Source organism: Vipera berus (assembly GCF_964194415.1).
Source record: "Vipera berus genome assembly, chromosome: 1".
NCBI lineage: Eukaryota > Metazoa > Chordata > Lepidosauria > Squamata > Viperidae > Vipera > Vipera berus.
Genome location: NC_138202.1, coordinates 65,779,380 through 65,797,712, shown reverse-complemented (window position 1 = coordinate 65,797,712; position 18,333 = coordinate 65,779,380). Strand labels below are relative to the sequence as shown.

The following is an 18,333-nucleotide window of genomic DNA, read 5'->3' as shown; positions in this document are numbered from 1 at the left end:
TATTTGTAATTACAGTTAGGTACAATTACATACAATTAGGTAATGGAAATAGTAACGCCAATGTGACACTGAGTTATCTCATTTCATTATTTAGATTGCTTGAGGAAGATCTATATTTCCTACCCTTTATGGAGTCTACCTGAAATATGCAAAGTAGAAAGACAAACATACTGGCTCTTCCATATTCAAAACTGTGGAACTTATTCTGTCTACAGCAATGCTGACTCCAACAGCTGAAGGAATCAGACCAACTGCATCTGGGCCTCTGAACTGTGAAATCTGCAGAAACCAGAAAAAGAAATATGCTAGAAAATGAGCAGAGTCTTTTCGTATACCGTATAGGACAAATTTGTAACACTTACCATATGATCGTATCTACCTCCAGCAGCAAGAATGTCAGTAACTGTTCTTTGTCTCCGTTTAATATATGCAATAAACTGAAAAATAATTCCATTGTGCTGCTGTATTTTATAAACCAAGCCCAAATTTATGGATATCTGTAAGAGAAAACTCTTTATTTCATTATTTTAATCACATTTCAGCGGTGGGCAAGCCTCAAACTACATGTGAGCCGCAAGGCCCATTTTCAACCTCCTGAAATTCCTACAGTGAGCTAAGCTAAAAAATTTGGATACACCATTTGTTTTTCTGGAAAATTTCAGGCACCAATAGTAAGGTTGTGGCTACCATCTTGACTTTTTTGACTAGCCCCACCGTGAACACCCTTGTGAGGTAAACAAGTAACATCTCTTTTGCAATGATATATTACTCACACTTAAACAGAAACAAATAATGTAGTTAAATCTAGAACCTGCTTATTTTTTGTAAAATAATACTGCCTCCTTCAAGATTCCAAACTTACACCATGCAAAATTTTACACCCAGATCCCTCTTTCTCTATGATGTTTGAATATTCTTTACATAGTTGACTGACTTAAGCCTTTAAGAAATTCTAATGATACAATTGACTTTGTTTTACAAACCTGGAATTTTATGCCAAGTTTTTTTAACAGACCCAATGTTTCCTCCAGTTCTTTCATGCCAAGTTTCACCAACGAGGCAACTCCTGTCTTTTGCTTCACCATAGTATTCAACAACGGGGATATATCTTGCAGCTCCCCTTTTTGCTCGATAAATCTGTAGAGTCGAACAAGCTGAAGAGACACATGAATATGAACTGGAGTTCTGAACCAAAGGTGCAAAAGCCACTTTTATGTCCAACTTATCCTTTGTATTATTTAACTGCTTTGACCTCAGTTTTTCTTTAAAAAACTGTAAAATATACAGCTAGTCCTCAACTTACAACAGTTCATTTAGTGACCATTCAAAGTTACAATGGCCCTGAAAAAAGTGACTTATGACCAATTTTTACACTTATGACAGTTGCAAAATCCCGATGGTCATGTGATCAAAAGTCAGACACTTGGCAACTGACTTATATTTATGACGATTGCAGTCTCCCGGAGTCATGTGATCACCCTTTGCAATCTTCTGAAAAGCATTGCGGTTTAGCAGTTAACTAGATAACCCATGATTTGTTGGCCATTCTTTCAATGGGAAAGCCTGATTCACTTTACCAGCATGTCCTTAACTTTACAACTGCAGTGATTCACTTAACAACTGTGGCAAGAATGGTCAAAAAATAGGGCACAATTCACTTAATAAATGTCTCAGCAACAGAAATTTTGGGCTCAATTGTGGTTGCAAGTCAGAGATTACTTGTAATTCAAAGCAAACCATTGGAAAGACTCTTCTTTCCTCTTCATCCCTTTTTGTAAAATAACTGGCAGGAGAGGTGAGATGGTAAATCTATAAAATAAGCGTGTACACAATCTTGTACTAGCCTAATGAACTACTTGATTTATTTGTTCACACAAAACAGCTATGAATTATACCTGCACTCCACCCATTCAGCCATCTTAGCTGAGGCATCAGAAGTGCTGTGCCTCATCTGACGATGGAGAAAAATACAAAGAAAAGGTGAACTATGTTTTCAGACAAATAGGAATATTTGGCCAAGTTAACCTTTTGATACTGTATGAAAGATAAAAAAAATGAAAATGTTGGGTTTAGTAGTTAACTAGATAACCCATGTCATTCTTTCAGAGGTAATTCTTTGCCAGATTCCTCAATGCCTTCAACAAAAATAGAATTTCTAATATACTGCCTTCGTTGGAAATAGTGGGATACTTCAGAGATGTATCTGGGCCTTGAAAATAGTCCATGTTGAATTGTATAACACAATCATCAGCATAGGAAAAGTTTTAGGACTTTTTGTATTATGTCAAACTGTTTTATGATGATTTTAATGTTTATAATTATAAAATGTTTCACAAAACTCACCAAATTTGAATTCCGTGGGAGACATGGGTCCCAGATTTTGGACACACTCTATAAGTCAGCCCATTCGAGATACCTTGGTTTAAAAATTGTTACCCTATTATGCACCATTTTACCCGGTGCAAAGTTACGGGAATAAGTTTTAGTAATGTATTAGACTAATGAAAGAAAGTTTACAGGACTGATGAATGGAACATAAATAATGTATAAATAAAACAATCAAGTTAAATTTCAAATTACTTACATTGTTTGATGAAAGGGAAAGATTGCAGAACTTGGCCTCTACTTCTCTTTTAGTTAGCTTTTCAGTCTGAAATAACAGAAATAATTGTAATAGATTAATTGACATTTCCTTATCCCTCATTTAAAAAACTATCCTGCAAATGTTAAAAGTGGTTTCCATTCTAACAACTATCTCTTCAGCAATTGCAGGCTAATCATTAGCGAAATTATAAGTAAATATGGTTAGTGTTACTAATTACCATAAATTTCATTTCATGTAAGATCTCCCAACTTTATCTTGACTTTGGAGGAATGCCTAAATAAATACCATCACTTGATATTATTTGTCAATTATCATGCCACTTTAAAAATGTATATGTATATTTTTATGAGAATCAGTGTATGTTCAAACGTTCATTACAGTGAAAGAAACAAAGTCCAAATGAAAGCCACCTATGTTTGGCATCTGCTTAGCAGTGGATATGTCAAGATCTAGGAATCACCAAGAACAATGCCCTCTATAGGGCCAAACATAGTTCTGGATGTATCACCCTACTCCTGGTCCTTCTTTTATTCCCCCTATTTCCTCAACCTTCTCTATTATTCTTTCTGGCACCAAATCCACCTTATGAGATGGTGGCACTGACATGTCTTCCATCCTTTTTCTTTAACTCTTAAAGATTTTGAAAGCTACAGAACAAAGAAGTCACATGCAATATTTCCATTTCTCCTGTAGTAAAGAAAAAGGAGTGGATCTATACTCTTTTAAAACACAATCTCCAGCCGTTGCCAAGTTTAGCAGCACCATTGCTTTTTAATAGGCTCATGACGAGTAGAATGATTGCCTCATTGCCTAATTGCAATTGAAATATTTTACTCAGTATCCAACATGCTTGTTCTGATGCAACTTGAAGTCTTTTTCTTAGAATGCCCCATGAAACAATGGATGCATAGACCAGATTTTTCAAAGTTTGCCCTTCATTTATTTCCACCTTTTCATTTTGCTTTTTTTAAAATTCTCTTCCTTTGGTCTGAGCTACAAAACTCCAAACAAACAACAGATGATGATAAAGAGCTAGAAGTTTCTGTCTCTCTTTGCTGTCAACTAATGGGTATCCAGATTTTTCAGTCCAGTTGTAGGACAGGACTGCATCCAAGAATAAGACTGAGTAGGCTGTTCTTCAAAGAGTCTATGCACTGGTGAGGCTGAAAATCTGAGCAAGAAAGATGTGTTGTTGTTGTTAGCTGCGAAGTCGTGTCCGACCCATCGTGACCCTATGGACAACATTCCTCCAGGCCTTCCTGTCCTCTACCATCTTCTGGAGTCCATTTAAGCTCACGCCTACTGCTTCAGTGACTCCATCCAGCCACCTCATTCTCTGTCGTCCCCTTCTTCTATTGCCCTCGATCTTTCCCAGCATTAGGCTCTTCTCCAGTGAGTCCTTCCTTCTCATTAGGTGGCCAAAGTACTTGAGTTTTAGCTTCAGGATCTGGCCTTCTAAAGAGCAGTCAGGGTTGATCTCCTCTAGGACTGACCGGTTTGATCGCCTTGCAGTCCAAGGGACTCGCAGGAGTCTTCTCCAGCACCACAGTTCAAAGGCCTCAATTCTTTGGCGCTCAGCCTTTCTTATGGTCCAACTTTCACTGCCATACATTGCAACTGGGAAGACCATAGCCTTGACTATACGCACTTTTGTTGACAGGGTGATGTCTCTGCTTTTTAGTGTGCTGTCTAGATTTGCCATGGCTTTCCTCCCCAGGAGCAAGCGTCTTTTAATTTCTTGGCTACAGTCCCCATCTGCAGTGATCTTGGAGCCCAGGAAAATAAAATCTGTCACTACCTCCATTTCTTCCCCATCTATTTGCCAAGAATTGAGAGGGCCAGATGCCATGAACTTGGTTTTCTTAATGTTAAGTTTCAACCCAAGTTTTGCACTCTCCTTCTTCACCCGCAACAAGAGGCTCTTTAGTTCTTCTTCACTTTCTGCCATTAGAGTGGTATCATCTGCGTATCTTAGGTTGTTGATATTTCTTCCGGCAATCTTAATTCCAACTTTTGATTCATCTAGCCCTGCCTTTCTCATGATGTGCTCTGCATATAAGTTAAATAGGCAGGGCGACAGTATACAGCCTTGCCGGACTCCTTTCCCAATTTTGAACCAATCAGTGGTTCCGTGTCCAGTTCTCACTGTTGCTTCTTGATCCGCATATAGGTTTCTCAAGAGACAAATAAGATGGTCTGGTACTCCCATCTCTTTAAGAACTTGCCACAGTTTGTTATGATCCACACAATCAAAGGCTTTAGCATAGTCAATGAAGCAGAAGTAGATGTTTTTCTGGAACTCCCTAGCTTTCTCCATGATCCAGCGTATGTTGGCAATTTGATCTCTAGTTCCTCTGCCTCTTCGAAATCCTGCCTGCACTTCTGGTAGTTCTCGATCCACATACTGCTGAAGTCTAGCTTGTAGGATTTTAAGCATGACTTTACTAGCATGAGAAATGAGTGCAATGGTGCGATAGTTTGAACATTCTTTGGCACTGCCTTTCTTTGGAATTGGAATGTAAACTGATCTTTTCCAATCCTGTGGCCACTGTTGAGTTTTCCAAATTTGCTGGCAAATTGAGTGTAGCACTTTTACTGCACTGTCTTTTAAGATTTTGAATAGCTCAGCTGGAATACTGTCACCTCCACTAGCTTTGTTGTTGCTCAGCTTTTCTAAGGCCCACTTCACCTCACATTCTAGGATGTCTGGCTCGAGGTCAGTGACCACATCATTGTGATTATCTGGGACGTTAAGCTCATTCTTGTATAGTTCTTCTGTGTAATTTTGCCACCTCTTCTTAATCTCTTCTGCCTCTGTTAGGTCCCTGCCATTTTGGTCCTTTATCATGCCCATTTTTGCATTAAACGTTCCCTTCATTTCTCCAATTTTCTTGAAAAGATCTCTGGTCCTCCCTATTCTATTATTTTCTTCTATTTCTTTGCACTGTTCATTTAAGAAGGCATTCTTATCTCTTCTAGCTATTCTCTGGAATTCTGCATTCAATTGGGTGTATCTTTCTTTTTCTCCCTTGCCTTTCGCTTCCCTCCTTTCCTCAGCTATTTGCAAAGCTTCCTCAGACAGCCATTTTGCTTTCTTGCATTTCTTTTTCTTTGGGATGGTTTTGGTTGCTACCTGTTGTACAATGTCGCGAACCTCTGTCCATAGTTCTTCAGGCACTCTGTCTATCAGATCTAATTCCTTAAATCTATTTGTCACCTCTACTGTATATTCAACAGGGATATGATTTAATTCATACCTGAGTGGCCTAGTGCTTTTCCCTACTTTCTTCAGTTTAAGCCTAAACTTTGCAAGGAGAAGCTCATGGTCTGAGCCACAGTCAGCTCCTGGTCTTGTTTTTACTGACTGTATAGAGCTTCTCCATCTTTGGCTGCAGAGCATATAGTCAATCTGATTTCTGTGTTGACCATCTGGTGATGTCCATGTGTAGAGCCGTCTCTTGGGTTGTTGGAAAAGAGTGTTTGCTATGACCATCGTATTCTCTTGACAGAATTCTATCAGCCTGTGCCCTGCTTCATTTTGCACTCCAAGGCCAAACTTGCCTGTTATTCCAGTTATCTTTTGGCTTCCTACTTTAGCATTCCAATCCCCCATGATGATAAGAACATCTTTTTTTGGTGTTAGTTCTATAAGGTGCTGTAGTGCTTCATAGAACTGGTCAATTTCATCCTCTTCAGCACTGGTGGTTGGGGCATAGACCTGGACTACTGTGATATTGAATGGTTTGCCTTGGATTCGAACTGAGATCATTCTGTCATTTTGAGGATTGTATCCCAGTATTGCTTTTCCTACTCTTTTATTGACTATGAAGGCTACTCCATTTCTTCTTAAGGATTCTTGCCCACAGTAGTATACCTGATGGTCATCTGAATTAAATTCACCCATTCCTGTCCATTTTAGTTCGCTGATACCTAAGATGTCAATGTTCAGTCTTGTCATCTCTTGTTTGACCACGTCCAGTTTTCCTTGATTCATGGATCTTACATTCCAGGTTCCTATGGAGAAAAAATCTTTACAGCATCGGACTTTCCTTTCACCACCAGACATATCCACAGCTGAGCGTCCTTTCGGCTTTGGCCCAGTCGCTTCATTCTTTCTGGCGCTACTAGTACTAGCCCTCTGCTCTTCCCCAGTAGCATATTGGACGCCTTCCGACCTGAGGGGCTCATCTTCCAGCGTCATATCGTTTTGCCTTTTGGTACTGTCCATAGGGTTTTCATGGCAAAGATACTGGAGTGGTTTGCCATTTCCTTCTCCAGTGGATCACGTTTTGTCAGAACTCTCTGCTATGACCTTTCCGTCTTGGGTGGCCCTGCACGGCATAGCTCATAGCTTCATTGAATTACGCAAGCCCCTTCGCCACGACAAGGCACTAATCCATGAAGGGGAAGAAAGATGTAGATAAGGCAAAACAAATACTGCAGCTGCACCTTGAGGTAACTTTCCAAGCATTTTCCCTTTATTTACAGAGAAGCTAATGCTGTCATGACCGGCTAGTTTTTTTTTTTAAATCTGTGTATGTATGGGGAGGAAAAGAAATAGAAAAAGTTGTCTATATAGGTGAGAGAAAGTGTATGTGTATTTGGAGGGACAGTATGTATCAGTTTCGTTACTATTCATTTCTTATTGTTAATAGAGGCCTTTTAGTTCAGTTCATTGTAAAAGAAATAGAGCTTTGCTCTTTTTTGTCATAGCTTACTTTTTTGGTCACTGTCCTTCTAAAGGGTGTTTTAATGGCCATACATTTTTTTTTCTATGAGCCTAGTGAACGGCTACTCTTTCTGCTCCTTTTTAAACATCCTCCTTCAGTGACAGAGGTACCCTATAATCTATAACATAAAAGTGCAATTCAAAAACAACATAATGCCTTACCACAGCATCATACAAGATTGTGTAAACTTGATTGAGCTTATCTTCAGGGATCCCACAATGCAGAAGGATTGCTTTCAGCAAGGCAGTATGATTTAAGTAGATACTATAGTTTCTTTCCTAACAAACACAAATGAATTTCAGTTGAATTTCCATTAGTTTTTCATGACAGCTAAACTTAAAATTTCAGCATTCAGTATTTCTTCTCCTATCCCACCTCGTGTGTGTGTTATATCACTACTGAGGCTAAGAGAATCTTACTTGACAATGAATTTAATTCCTAAATGAAGAGTCTGAAGACCCATGAACCCACAGAGGCTCTTCTGGAATAGAAGCTTCCTTCTTAACAATATTCTGGGATAACACAAAGCTTCTGAATTGAATTTGATCAATGTATTAGATTTAATTCAATTTAACTGAATTTCATTAATGAATTAAGATTTAATCAAATTGCACTGGATTTCATTAATGAAAAATATCCTTAGTAATGGCCAGATACTGTAAGAATAATTAGGTCAAACATCTACTATATCAATAATTATAAGTCACCAATAAATCACTACTTTTTGGAGTAATACAGTATAATATTGTATTATATCAACATTGGAGCCTTTATTATACAATTATAGCATTCGCTCATCTTTTTTACTAGTCATATCAATGTGTTTTCTTTGTTTTTCCCCCTTGTTTTATTGTTTATTTTACTTTTGTTTAAACTTGCTTTTTATTTCTTCATTTTTTTAACACTTGTGAGCCACCTAGAGTAGCTCCATGGTGAGATAGGTGGCAAATAAATTTAATAATAGTAATAATGATGATGATGATTTGTTTGCACCTACTCAGAATAGGAACCGAGAAGGAACCTGCTCACATGTTTACTAGTCTTAGCAAGTAGGAGGAGTTAAATCCTGGATTCTCACACAGCAAGTGAAAAAAATAATATTCCCACCCTTGATCCTATGCCTTTGGAAAGCATATGGAAGAAAAAGACCTACTTGCAATACAGGAAATTCCTGGATTATTTCACAGATTGTGTAGATTGTTTCTGCAATAGGTAAAAAACTATTTCCAGCAGGTGTGATTATATCAAATGCACATTCTAAGAGTTCTCTTGGATGACAACGATCTAATTTCCGAGGCCTGAAAACTCTCTCAATGCAGTATCTAAAGAGATAAATGTTTTCAATTGGATATATATATATATATATATATATTCTGTGTATATATTCTGTGGTAGTATATAATATACATTAATCGATCTATCTGGTTTTATCTACTCCAATGATTTTCAAAAGCGTATTGTTTAAACTTGTTAAGCTACGCTCCCATAATTTCCCGTATATTTTGGGATATGATTTATCCATCAAACATGGCTACAGCTTAGCTCACAACAATTCTGGATGGTTTTACAAGAAGGATATTAACAATAACATCAATTTAAAAAGAAGATAAAAGGTAAGAATGAGAGAAAGGATGAGTACGAAGGGAGGGTTCTCACTCTCCCTCACAAAAAGCCTGGGCAAAGAGCGAGGTTTTCATGCCCCTTCTAAAGGGGGTCACCTGGATCTTGGAAGAACCTCATTCCAAAAGGCATGTGCTGCTACAGAGAAGGTGTGTTTCTGGGATCCCAACAGATGACATAGTTTAATTGAAGGAACCTGGAGCACACCAACCGTGTAAGATCAAATCAGTCAGATAGATATTATGGGAGATAGGTGGTCACTAAAGTAATCAGGTCCTATGCCATGTACATTATAGGTAATGTTCAGCATCTTGAACTATGCTCTGAAGCTAACAGGCAACTAGTGCAGCTTGCAAAGCAGAGGTTTTACATGGTCTTACTGAGGCACCTATCACTGCATGCAGTGTTAAAGTTTCTGGGTGATGCCTAAGGGCAGCCTCCAATAGACCATAATGTAGTAGTCAAGCCATGAGGTAACCAGGCATGAGTAACTACTGGTATCTGAAAGGCCCACAATGACAGTGAATGATGGGGATTGTGCTCCAACATACCTAAAGTGCATTATGTTGGGAATGGTTGCTTCGAGGCTCTAAATAAGGATATATTACTGGAGATCCCTTTTAACTATAGATGCCAAGAAGCTCCATTCAAAACATATGGTTTTCAGTAAATTTTGGTCCCTCTTCTAAGCCAGCTTTATTTTACAGAAGTACAATGCATAAACAATCCATCTTTGTCCAGTTTTATGAACAATAAAAATATACCTGGGAGATTTCCCTTACCTTTTCAAGTTTGTTATATTATTTCTAGCTACAAATCTTGCAAATGGAATCTGAAAAGAGGTATAAAAGCAGGTGATAAACTGAAATAAAGCAGTATAAAGCAAAATATAATTTTCATAGTTATGAGCAGCAATCTTTAAATAAAAATATAGTTTGTAATATAAAGAAATCAAGATGTTCTACTATGCATGTAAACTTATTTTCCTGTCAAACACAGAACTATACTGATATTTATTTTCTTTCTTCCCAATGCATCACCTTGTGCAAGCTCTTTAAATCAGTTTCTGATCCACAGTAGTTGATTTGGCCATACGGCCTGGGAACTGCAAAAGTTGTATTCCATGAAATCTGGAGGCCACCAGACTAGGCAAGGCTGGTCCAAGGTCCTTGAAGATGATAACCATACTCACTCTGAGATCATAAGGAAGCATCACCAGCATTCCACTGTGGTCCATCAAATATGAAGCTTCATTGTGCTCATAGAGTTTTCTATTCCTAGGCATCAGCAGGGGAGTGTTCATCTTGACAGCTCCTGTGCAAAAGTTTAAACTGTTATAATTCCACAGAACAAATAGAAAACAATGTTTAAAGAAACTGTTTCAGAAACCTATTGTTTAACATTTTCATCTTTCAAATAAAGTGATGTTTTTAGGACTTATTACAAAGAGAGAGAGATGGAGAGAGAGAAAGGGGGAGAGGGAGACAGAGATCTTGCTGATTTTGCTATTTTCTTGAGTTTATTCCTTGGCACTACCAATTTATTTAACTTTTTGGTGATTTTTACTTAATAATCTTTGTGCCATACATTTCCTGAAACAAGCCTTCTTATATAAAGTAGGGACATTGAACTTCTGTGCAGTGTTCGTTCATTCATTATTTCAATAAATCTAATTATCTGATAGCTGAAAACTCATATACTGTAAATGTAATACTGAATATGTCTGAAATTAATTCAAGAACAAGGTATGGAGAATACAGAAGTACAGTATCTATTTCTGCTGTCAGCATAATAATGCTGCCTCTTATCAAAATATCACAATCTAATTCAAAATTATTCAACAAAGCATACATACCATGTCTTTTAAAAATCCGGCTAATTGTCTCACATACATGTTGTTGAATCTTGGTTGACCAAACCGAAAAACTACCCTAAAATTAACAATGATCAGAATGTAAGCAATGCATTTTTTTCCTCTTCAGTTACAAAAATACAGAGTGCACCTAGACCATAAGCAGCAAATCTATATTCATTCAGCTTAACATACTGTATTAATTAGCAAAGATATTTTCAGTAAATATTTGCAGTTTCAAATTATCAAATTAGTTTTATATTCCCAAAAAGGGAGCATTAAGTAATGTTTATCTGTTACTTTCACTTCATTAGCCTTTGAGAGTTTTTATGCTTGAAATCTGGTTCTCATCTCTGCAACTTACTCCCACATTCCATCTCAGCTCACAAATTAATACAGGTGACTTTGAAAACAGTGTCTGATGCTTGTGTTTTATTTGAACATGTTGCAATGAGTTTGTCCTAGTAAACAGGAAATAGATCCTAGGATTTTTTTTTATTAATTTTTTGTTTTTTTTAATGTGATACATGTTTCTGCAATGAATATGCACCATGTCTTGATTGTTTAAAGCTATTATCAACAATAATGGGCAGTAGAATGTTTAAATACATCTCAGAAATTCTGCCTTGAAAGTACTCAGGAAGCACCATCTACTGTATGCGAGTTGGGCAGTATACAAATTTAATAAATTATTATTAAGCAATAATAGATCAAATTAGCCACAACTCTGTCAATCTTCTGTAAGACCTGGTTTGTCACTAGGCATAAGTTGGGGTTGAGCATTGGCTATGTTAAGTGTTATGGGTGGGTCTGTTTTTACTCTGGCTATTGTTGTTATGTGTGTTTCTTTCCTTTAGTATACTTTTAACATGGTTAGAGCTATTAATTTGGGATGGGCAGCCCTATAAATTGATTAATAAAATAAAATAATTATTGTGGCTTCAAAAGCAAATACCACTACCAATGAAAAGAGCTTATAAGACATAATGGGAAGCCACAAAATAGCAACCAAAACATTCACTAACACTTTCTTCCCCTGCCAATGTTCATACTTTGTGTATGAAAGTTCTACATTGGAAACATTAGAAGTAATCAAAGCAATATTTCCCAATACTTTCCACTTTTCTTCCCCGTTAGTTTTTTCCCTTTTTCTCTTCTGTTTGTTGTTTCTTGTCCTACTATTAAAAAAAAACAAGATTCCAATCATATCTAAGTTGCTGCTTCTTTTAAATGCAGACTTAAGAACACACCTTGAGGATATCACTGTCATAGGTATAATCTATTGCGGGAGAAATGCGCTGGGAGAATATGTGGCCCATCATGGTCCGGTATGCTTTTCCATCCACATTTGCTAAAGTATGATGAAGGACTTCATGAAGTTCAGACTCTTCCAACTGAGTAGGTGGAAGATGTTCACTTTTTAAGAGCTCCATAGCAGTTGGTCGTTTTGAAGGATCGTGGTTCAAGAGCCAAGCAATCACCAGTTTCTAGAAAGCCAAAATACATCGTGACATTAAAGAGTTTTCTAACTTCTATATTTAGATATGTCGTCCTGGTTAGACACCAGGAAGTGTGTAAATATATCACATTTACAGCTAATATCAGAAAATACAAAAACATTGAATAATAATAATTATAACAACAACAACAATAATAGAGTTGGAAGGAACCTTGGAGGTCTTCTAGTCCAACCCCCTGCTTAGGCAGGAAACCCTATACCATTTCAGACAAATAGTAGTCCAATCTCTTCTTAAAAACTTCCACTGTTGGAGCATTCACAACTTCTGGAGGCAGGTTGTCCCACTGATTAATTGTTCTAACTGTCAGGAAATTTATCCTTAGTTCTAGGTTGCTTCTCTCCTTGATTAGTCTCCATCCGTTGCTTCTTGTCCTGCCTCCAGGTGCTTTGGAGAATAGCTTGACTCCCTCTTCTTTGTGGCAGCCCCTGAGATATTGGAACACTGCTATCATGCCACCCCTCATCCTTCTCTTCATTAAACTAGACATACCCAATTCCAGCAACTGTTCCTTATATGTTTTAGCTTCCAGTCCCCCAATCATCTTTGTTGCTCTTCTCTGCATTCTTTCTACGAGTCTCAACATATTTTTTTTACATCGTGGTGACCAAAACTGGATGCAGTATTCCAAGTGTGGCCTTACCAAGGCATTATAAAGTGATATTAACACTTCATGTGATCTTGATTCTATCCTTCTGTTAATGCAGCCTAGAACTGTGTTGGCTTTTTTGGCAGCTGCAGCAAAATCTTTCAGCCGTGCTAATAATCTTTCACCCATGCTAATAGCATCTGTAAACTCTATAATATTTAAGTTATTTTTGAAAAATATTATTTCAATATTACTTTCTAAACATTAGTTTTGTTTCAAGGAACTAGATTACTTTGATACGTATTATTTAATCCTAATGGGGCAAAGAGATATTATGATTAATTACGAATAAAGGAGAATATTTGTAACTCAGGGTTGAAATGAGGATTCCTTGGTGCTCTCTGAGCTTAGTTGTTTTCTTGCAAATGCTTTATCACTCAAACTAGGTAACATCATCAGTGACTATCACTAATAATGTTACTTAGTTTGAGTAATGAAACCTCTGAAAGTAAATGACCAAGATCAGAGAGCACCAAGGACTGCTCATTATTATTATTTTCAGATTTAAGTAGGAAACAGACCTAATGAATCCCAATGGAGGAAACAAGATATCATCCAGTGTTGCTCTGATAGTGAGATGGGTGGTCTCTAAGTTTGATAAACAAATAAATTAAATTTTAAACACACAATGTAATAATTACTTTTTTTAAAAAAAAATGAATACCTGCTTTGCATTTTTCACTTCATCGAAGTCCTCTGGAAATTCAATAGATGGCTGAAAAATAAGACAGAATAAACAAAGATGATCTTAAAAGTTATGTGTTTCGTAGTGAAAATATGTTTACCATACTAGCTACACATTATGAAAGCTGAAATCCATTGTATCTAGAGGGTACCAGACTGGGTAAAATATGAGATACAGACCGATAACTATTTAAACCAATTCCTCACACCTGTCTTTCTACTGTTGCCATATCATACTTAACACCAGCAATTGTCTGGTGCAGATCCTGTATCTTTTTCTAAACCATTACTTTGTTAATGTAAGCTAGAAGTAAGCAAAGTGTTTGAAAGAAAGAAGTGTTTCACAAAGTACATTAGTGGAGACAAAGCATCTCTCTTCAGAGTGCTAAAGCAGCCACATCTTTCAGAAGGTTACCTTCTACAAGGTACTACAAGGTTCCATCTTAGGCCTAGTACTCTTCAATGTCTTCATAAATGACTTAGATGTTGCTATTCAACATTATTACCATGCCAGATTTTTTAAAAAATATCCTACAAAATAACAAATTCAAAATGCTCTAAAGATTTTGTACAGACTGTCCTGGGTATAAGTATTAAGCCAAATACAGTACTTATTTAGGCAGATGTGATCTAGATATTTATAATAAATGATGCTATTTATTGTTAGCAACTGAGTTAGTCTTAAATGACCTAGAACAATTGGCATGAATGTTTTTTTTTTTAAAAAATTGCTTTATCAGTTGTTGCTGAACAAATTATTACTGAAAACTATACGTACAAGCCTTAACTGACTGAGAACAAAGATTCTTTCCGATGCAGTAGTCATTGGATGATAGGACATCTCAAAGAATATTACACCCAAGCTGAAGAGGTCCACTTTCTAGAAAAAGAAGACTGGAAGTCAATATACTTGCAAGAAATAGAATTTAGAATCTAAATGGTCCAGATATCTTACTTAATCAGATTGCTTATCTTCCAATAGACACATTTAAAAAAATATTGTGAAGGAAAGTGCAAAGAACTTCTTGACTGCAAGCTGAATTCTAGGACAGTTGACAAAATAACAATGATACTGTACAATTGCTGCCATTATACTTTTATACAATACTAATGTTTGAAGTAAACAAAAAATAGTATCCAAATATCTCACTAGGCAAGAGGAAAGTGTGCCTACAAATGTAAACAGTCAATATGTAAAATCACTCCTCTCTTTTTGTCAAAGCTTCTATGTGATAGCAATTGCCATTCTAAAAGCTTTTTCCTATGAATAATGTTATGAATAATTGTTATTATTTCTTATAATGCTCCTTTTTTGCCTATAAATTAGTCTTTCTCAGCCTTAGCAACTTTAAGAGATGTGGATTTCAATGCCAAGAATTCTTAAGAGTTGATGTCCAGACTTCTTAGAATTGCCAAGATTGAGACACACTGCTATAGACCATGGGTGTCAAACTCGTGACATCACGTGACGTGTTGCAACGTATCGTGACTTTTTTCCCATTGCTGGTAATGGTGTGGGCATGGTTTTGGCGTGACGCATCTGGCCCGTGGGCCGGCGGTTTGACACCCCTGATATAGACAATGCAGGGATGTTCAATAAAACAAACCCAATTTACAAGAACTCTGTGCAGTAACAGAAGGAAATGGCAATTTTTGGATCTAAACAGGAAACGTGGATCCAAAAACTCCTCTGTGAATTTCACATGATGTCATTGAGGCAATTTCCCTAATAAGAATGTGAGTCTTACTGACATTTTTACCTGATTGTATGTAGACTTAGTACTTCCTTGGACTTCTGGACTAACATAAAGAGCAGTGCCAACCATTCCTGTTAAGGTTCCTATTAAAAAAACAAAGATTTAATTACTGAACTTTATTAATTAATTTAATATCTTCTGAATGCTTAGAAAGTAACTCACACATTTTGCACTGTTTTGTATAGTTTGAAAATGCAATTATTCTACAGTCAGTTTGCAAGTATGAATCCAAGTAATATTTGCCTAAACATTTTACTGAATCAGACTTTTTCTATCTCCTTCATAATAATAACAACAACAACAATAATAATAGAGTTGGAAGGGACCTTGGAGGTCTACTAGTCCAACCCCCTGCTCAGGCAGGAAACCCTATACCAGTTTAGACAAATGGTTGTCCAGTCTCTTCTTAAAAATTTCCAGTGTTGGAGCATTCACCGCTTCTGGAGGCAGGTTGTTCCACTGGTTAATTGTTCTAACTCTCAGGAAATTTCTCCTTAGTTCTAGGTTGCTTCTCTCTGTATAATCTCTTCTCTCTGTATAATCAGAACTGTGAATATGTATGTGTTCTTTTAAAATCCAAGTTTTCAGTATTTATTGAAACTCCAGGTATTCACTATATTTTTACCAATATTATGTACATTATTTTATGACCAGAATTCCTGCTTTCATTACAAAATGATTAGGGAAAAGTTGGAGAAAAGTCCTTGATCAGAAGCAGACTAAAAGCTAACAAGAAAAGGCAAGTGAGGTTTAAACTGCTGGTGAATTCAACTGAGCTGCTGTTGTTCACTACACAATGCTAGAAACACTTGTTAGAACAATGAATGTCATAAATATGAACATTTCTTTGTGTTCAAATATGAAAACTATTCATACAGGAAGTGGTAAGGCATTATTGGGAGTTGCCAGTGACCGACATAAAGTTGCTTAAAAACTAAGCTTGGTGAGCATTTGAAGGACAAATGCTATCCCTGATCTTGTAATTTGAAAGATATTAATTCATTTCAGTCTTGGAAATCTGCATTTCAAAGTTATATGTTTAAAAAAGCAGGAAAGCATGCTGCCTTATACCTACCCAATGGATCATTTTTAACATTTTGGGTGGAAATTTCTTCTCCAGGTTTAGAGTCTACCTGAAAAAGAAAACCCACCATATCTGTTTTTATATAGTCCACATTCTTAGATCTTTAATGGCTGAAAAGCAAAAAGCAGAGCTGTTTAAAAATGTATGCAAATGGCAATGCATTAGACTTCAATCCCTGTTCAGTTATGGAACTCATTAGCAGGAACTTGAGCTAGACAGTAAGATGATGTTGACAAGTATGTAAACCACAATATGATTACCCAGTGTAAGAATTAACATTTCTCCTCAATATTTATTAGCCATATAAGCTAAAATTAAAACATTGTCTTGTTCAATAAATAATAATATATCACAAATTATATATTACAGCATTCACTTACTGTATTTGCTGGATGATCTGTTGCCAAACCAAAATCACCAATTTTCACATGATCTTCTGAATCTAAAAAAATGTTGACAGGTTTCAGATCTCGGTGAATCATTCCCTTTAATAAAATCAAATAAAGTTTGATATGAAACAGTGTGTATATGAATCACACCTCAAATAGAACACCAAGATTGAACCCTCCAGTATGAGTTAGTTCAGCCTTTAACAGTAGCAGGGCAAACGTCTGTTTATATTTCTATGTTGGATGACGATTGTCAGAAGTCTACCAGGGTTTCCATCTTCATTTCGTTTGTTTGTGTTTGTGTATATGCGCATGTGTAGGATTGAAGTGGGGAGTGGCTGAGTTATTAATTAAAACATTCCATGTCTTTCATTCTGAAAATATTTTAGTCTTTTTAACTGACTTTTATTTTACCCAAGCCTTATATATTAGTGCAGTGTTTCTCAAGCTTGGCAACTTTTACTGTAAATTGTCAAGAGAGAAAAAACACTGTATTATTAGTGGGTTTATAACATATAGCCACAATTTTTGAAAACTGCCCAGAATATTATAGCATATGTTATACATATTCTTATTATTGTTAATGCTACTTGTGAGCCTCATTGGTAGGATCTGTACTCCAAAAGCAGGATATACTAATAAATGTGTTCCAATATCTCAAGAGGTTGCCACAAAAAAGAAAGTCAAGCTATTCTCCCAAACACCTGAGGGCAGGACAAGAAACAACGGATACAAACTAATCAAAGAGAGAAGCAACCTAGAACTAAGGAGAATTTTCCTGACAGTTAGAACAATTAACCAGTGGAACAACTTTCCTCCAGAAGTTGTGAATGCTCCAACATTGGAAGTTTTTAAATAGAAACTGGACAACCATTTGTCTGAGATGGTATAGGGTTTCCTGCCTGAGCAGGGGGTTGGACTAGAAGACCTCCAAAGTGTTGTGATTCAGGGTCAGCCTGTGGGTTCGGCAGTTGGGTCGGACGACTCAGAGGAGGAGGGGGGTGTTGAAGAGCTTGCTGAGGGGGTTGAAGATCTTGCTGATGAGAGCCCTCAGCCAGGCCCCTCCCACCTGGTCACGACGGAGACCCAGCTGTGTGAGCCTGACAGCGTGGATGAAGATGACCCACAGCTGGCCCTGTTCAAGGACGCCCAACGCAGGAGGCAATCAGGAGTAAACAGAGGAAGGCAATGGGGCACCTCGGAAGGAGGCAGAGAGAAGCCACGCCCTGAACTGTATAAAAGGGGAATGCGTGGGAGGGCTGGTTTGCTGAAGGCAACCGCTTGATTAGTTCCTGTTTCATAGCTCCTGTTTCAAGGTTGGTGTGTTGTTTTGCTCTGTTTTATGTTAATAAATTTGGCAGGCTTAATTCCAGCCTCTTGCCGTTTGTAAAGGGGTTGTCCCTGCCTTTTCTGCAGGGCCGGTAGCAGGCTGGTACAGAACACAAA

At 37.1% G+C, this 18,333-nt stretch overlaps 1 protein-coding gene across 4 annotated transcripts in view; it reads right to left on the bottom strand.

Annotated features, from left to right (window-relative positions):
- Positions 1–18,333, bottom strand: part of EIF2AK4 (eukaryotic translation initiation factor 2 alpha kinase 4) — a 44,401-nt gene that overhangs the window by 6,239 nt on the left and 19,829 nt on the right. For 2 of the 4 annotated variants that reach the window (XM_081334869.1, XM_081334870.1), the window contains exons 16-30: positions 16,879–16,983; positions 16,490–16,547; positions 15,418–15,497; positions 14,436–14,537; positions 13,638–13,688; positions 12,058–12,294; positions 10,811–10,886; positions 10,148–10,269; positions 9,738–9,787; positions 8,489–8,657; positions 7,497–7,613; positions 2,585–2,650; positions 984–1,154; positions 363–497; positions 172–279 (exon numbers count right to left, since the gene is read on the bottom strand). In XM_081334869.1, the coding sequence (XP_081190995.1) occupies positions 172–279; positions 363–497; positions 984–1,154; positions 2,585–2,650; positions 7,497–7,613; positions 8,489–8,657; positions 9,738–9,787; positions 10,148–10,269; positions 10,811–10,886; positions 12,058–12,294; positions 13,638–13,688; positions 14,436–14,537; positions 15,418–15,497; positions 16,490–16,547; positions 16,879–16,983 (1,647 nt within the window). Of the gene's footprint in view, positions 1–123; positions 280–362; positions 498–983; positions 1,155–2,584; positions 2,651–7,496; positions 7,614–8,488; positions 8,658–9,737; positions 9,788–10,147; positions 10,270–10,810; positions 10,887–12,057; positions 12,295–13,637; positions 13,689–14,435; positions 14,538–15,417; positions 15,498–16,489; positions 16,548–16,878; positions 16,984–18,333 lie in introns of all 4 variants that reach the window. The other 2 variants (XR_014027366.1, XM_081334871.1) reach the window with 2 other exon arrangements.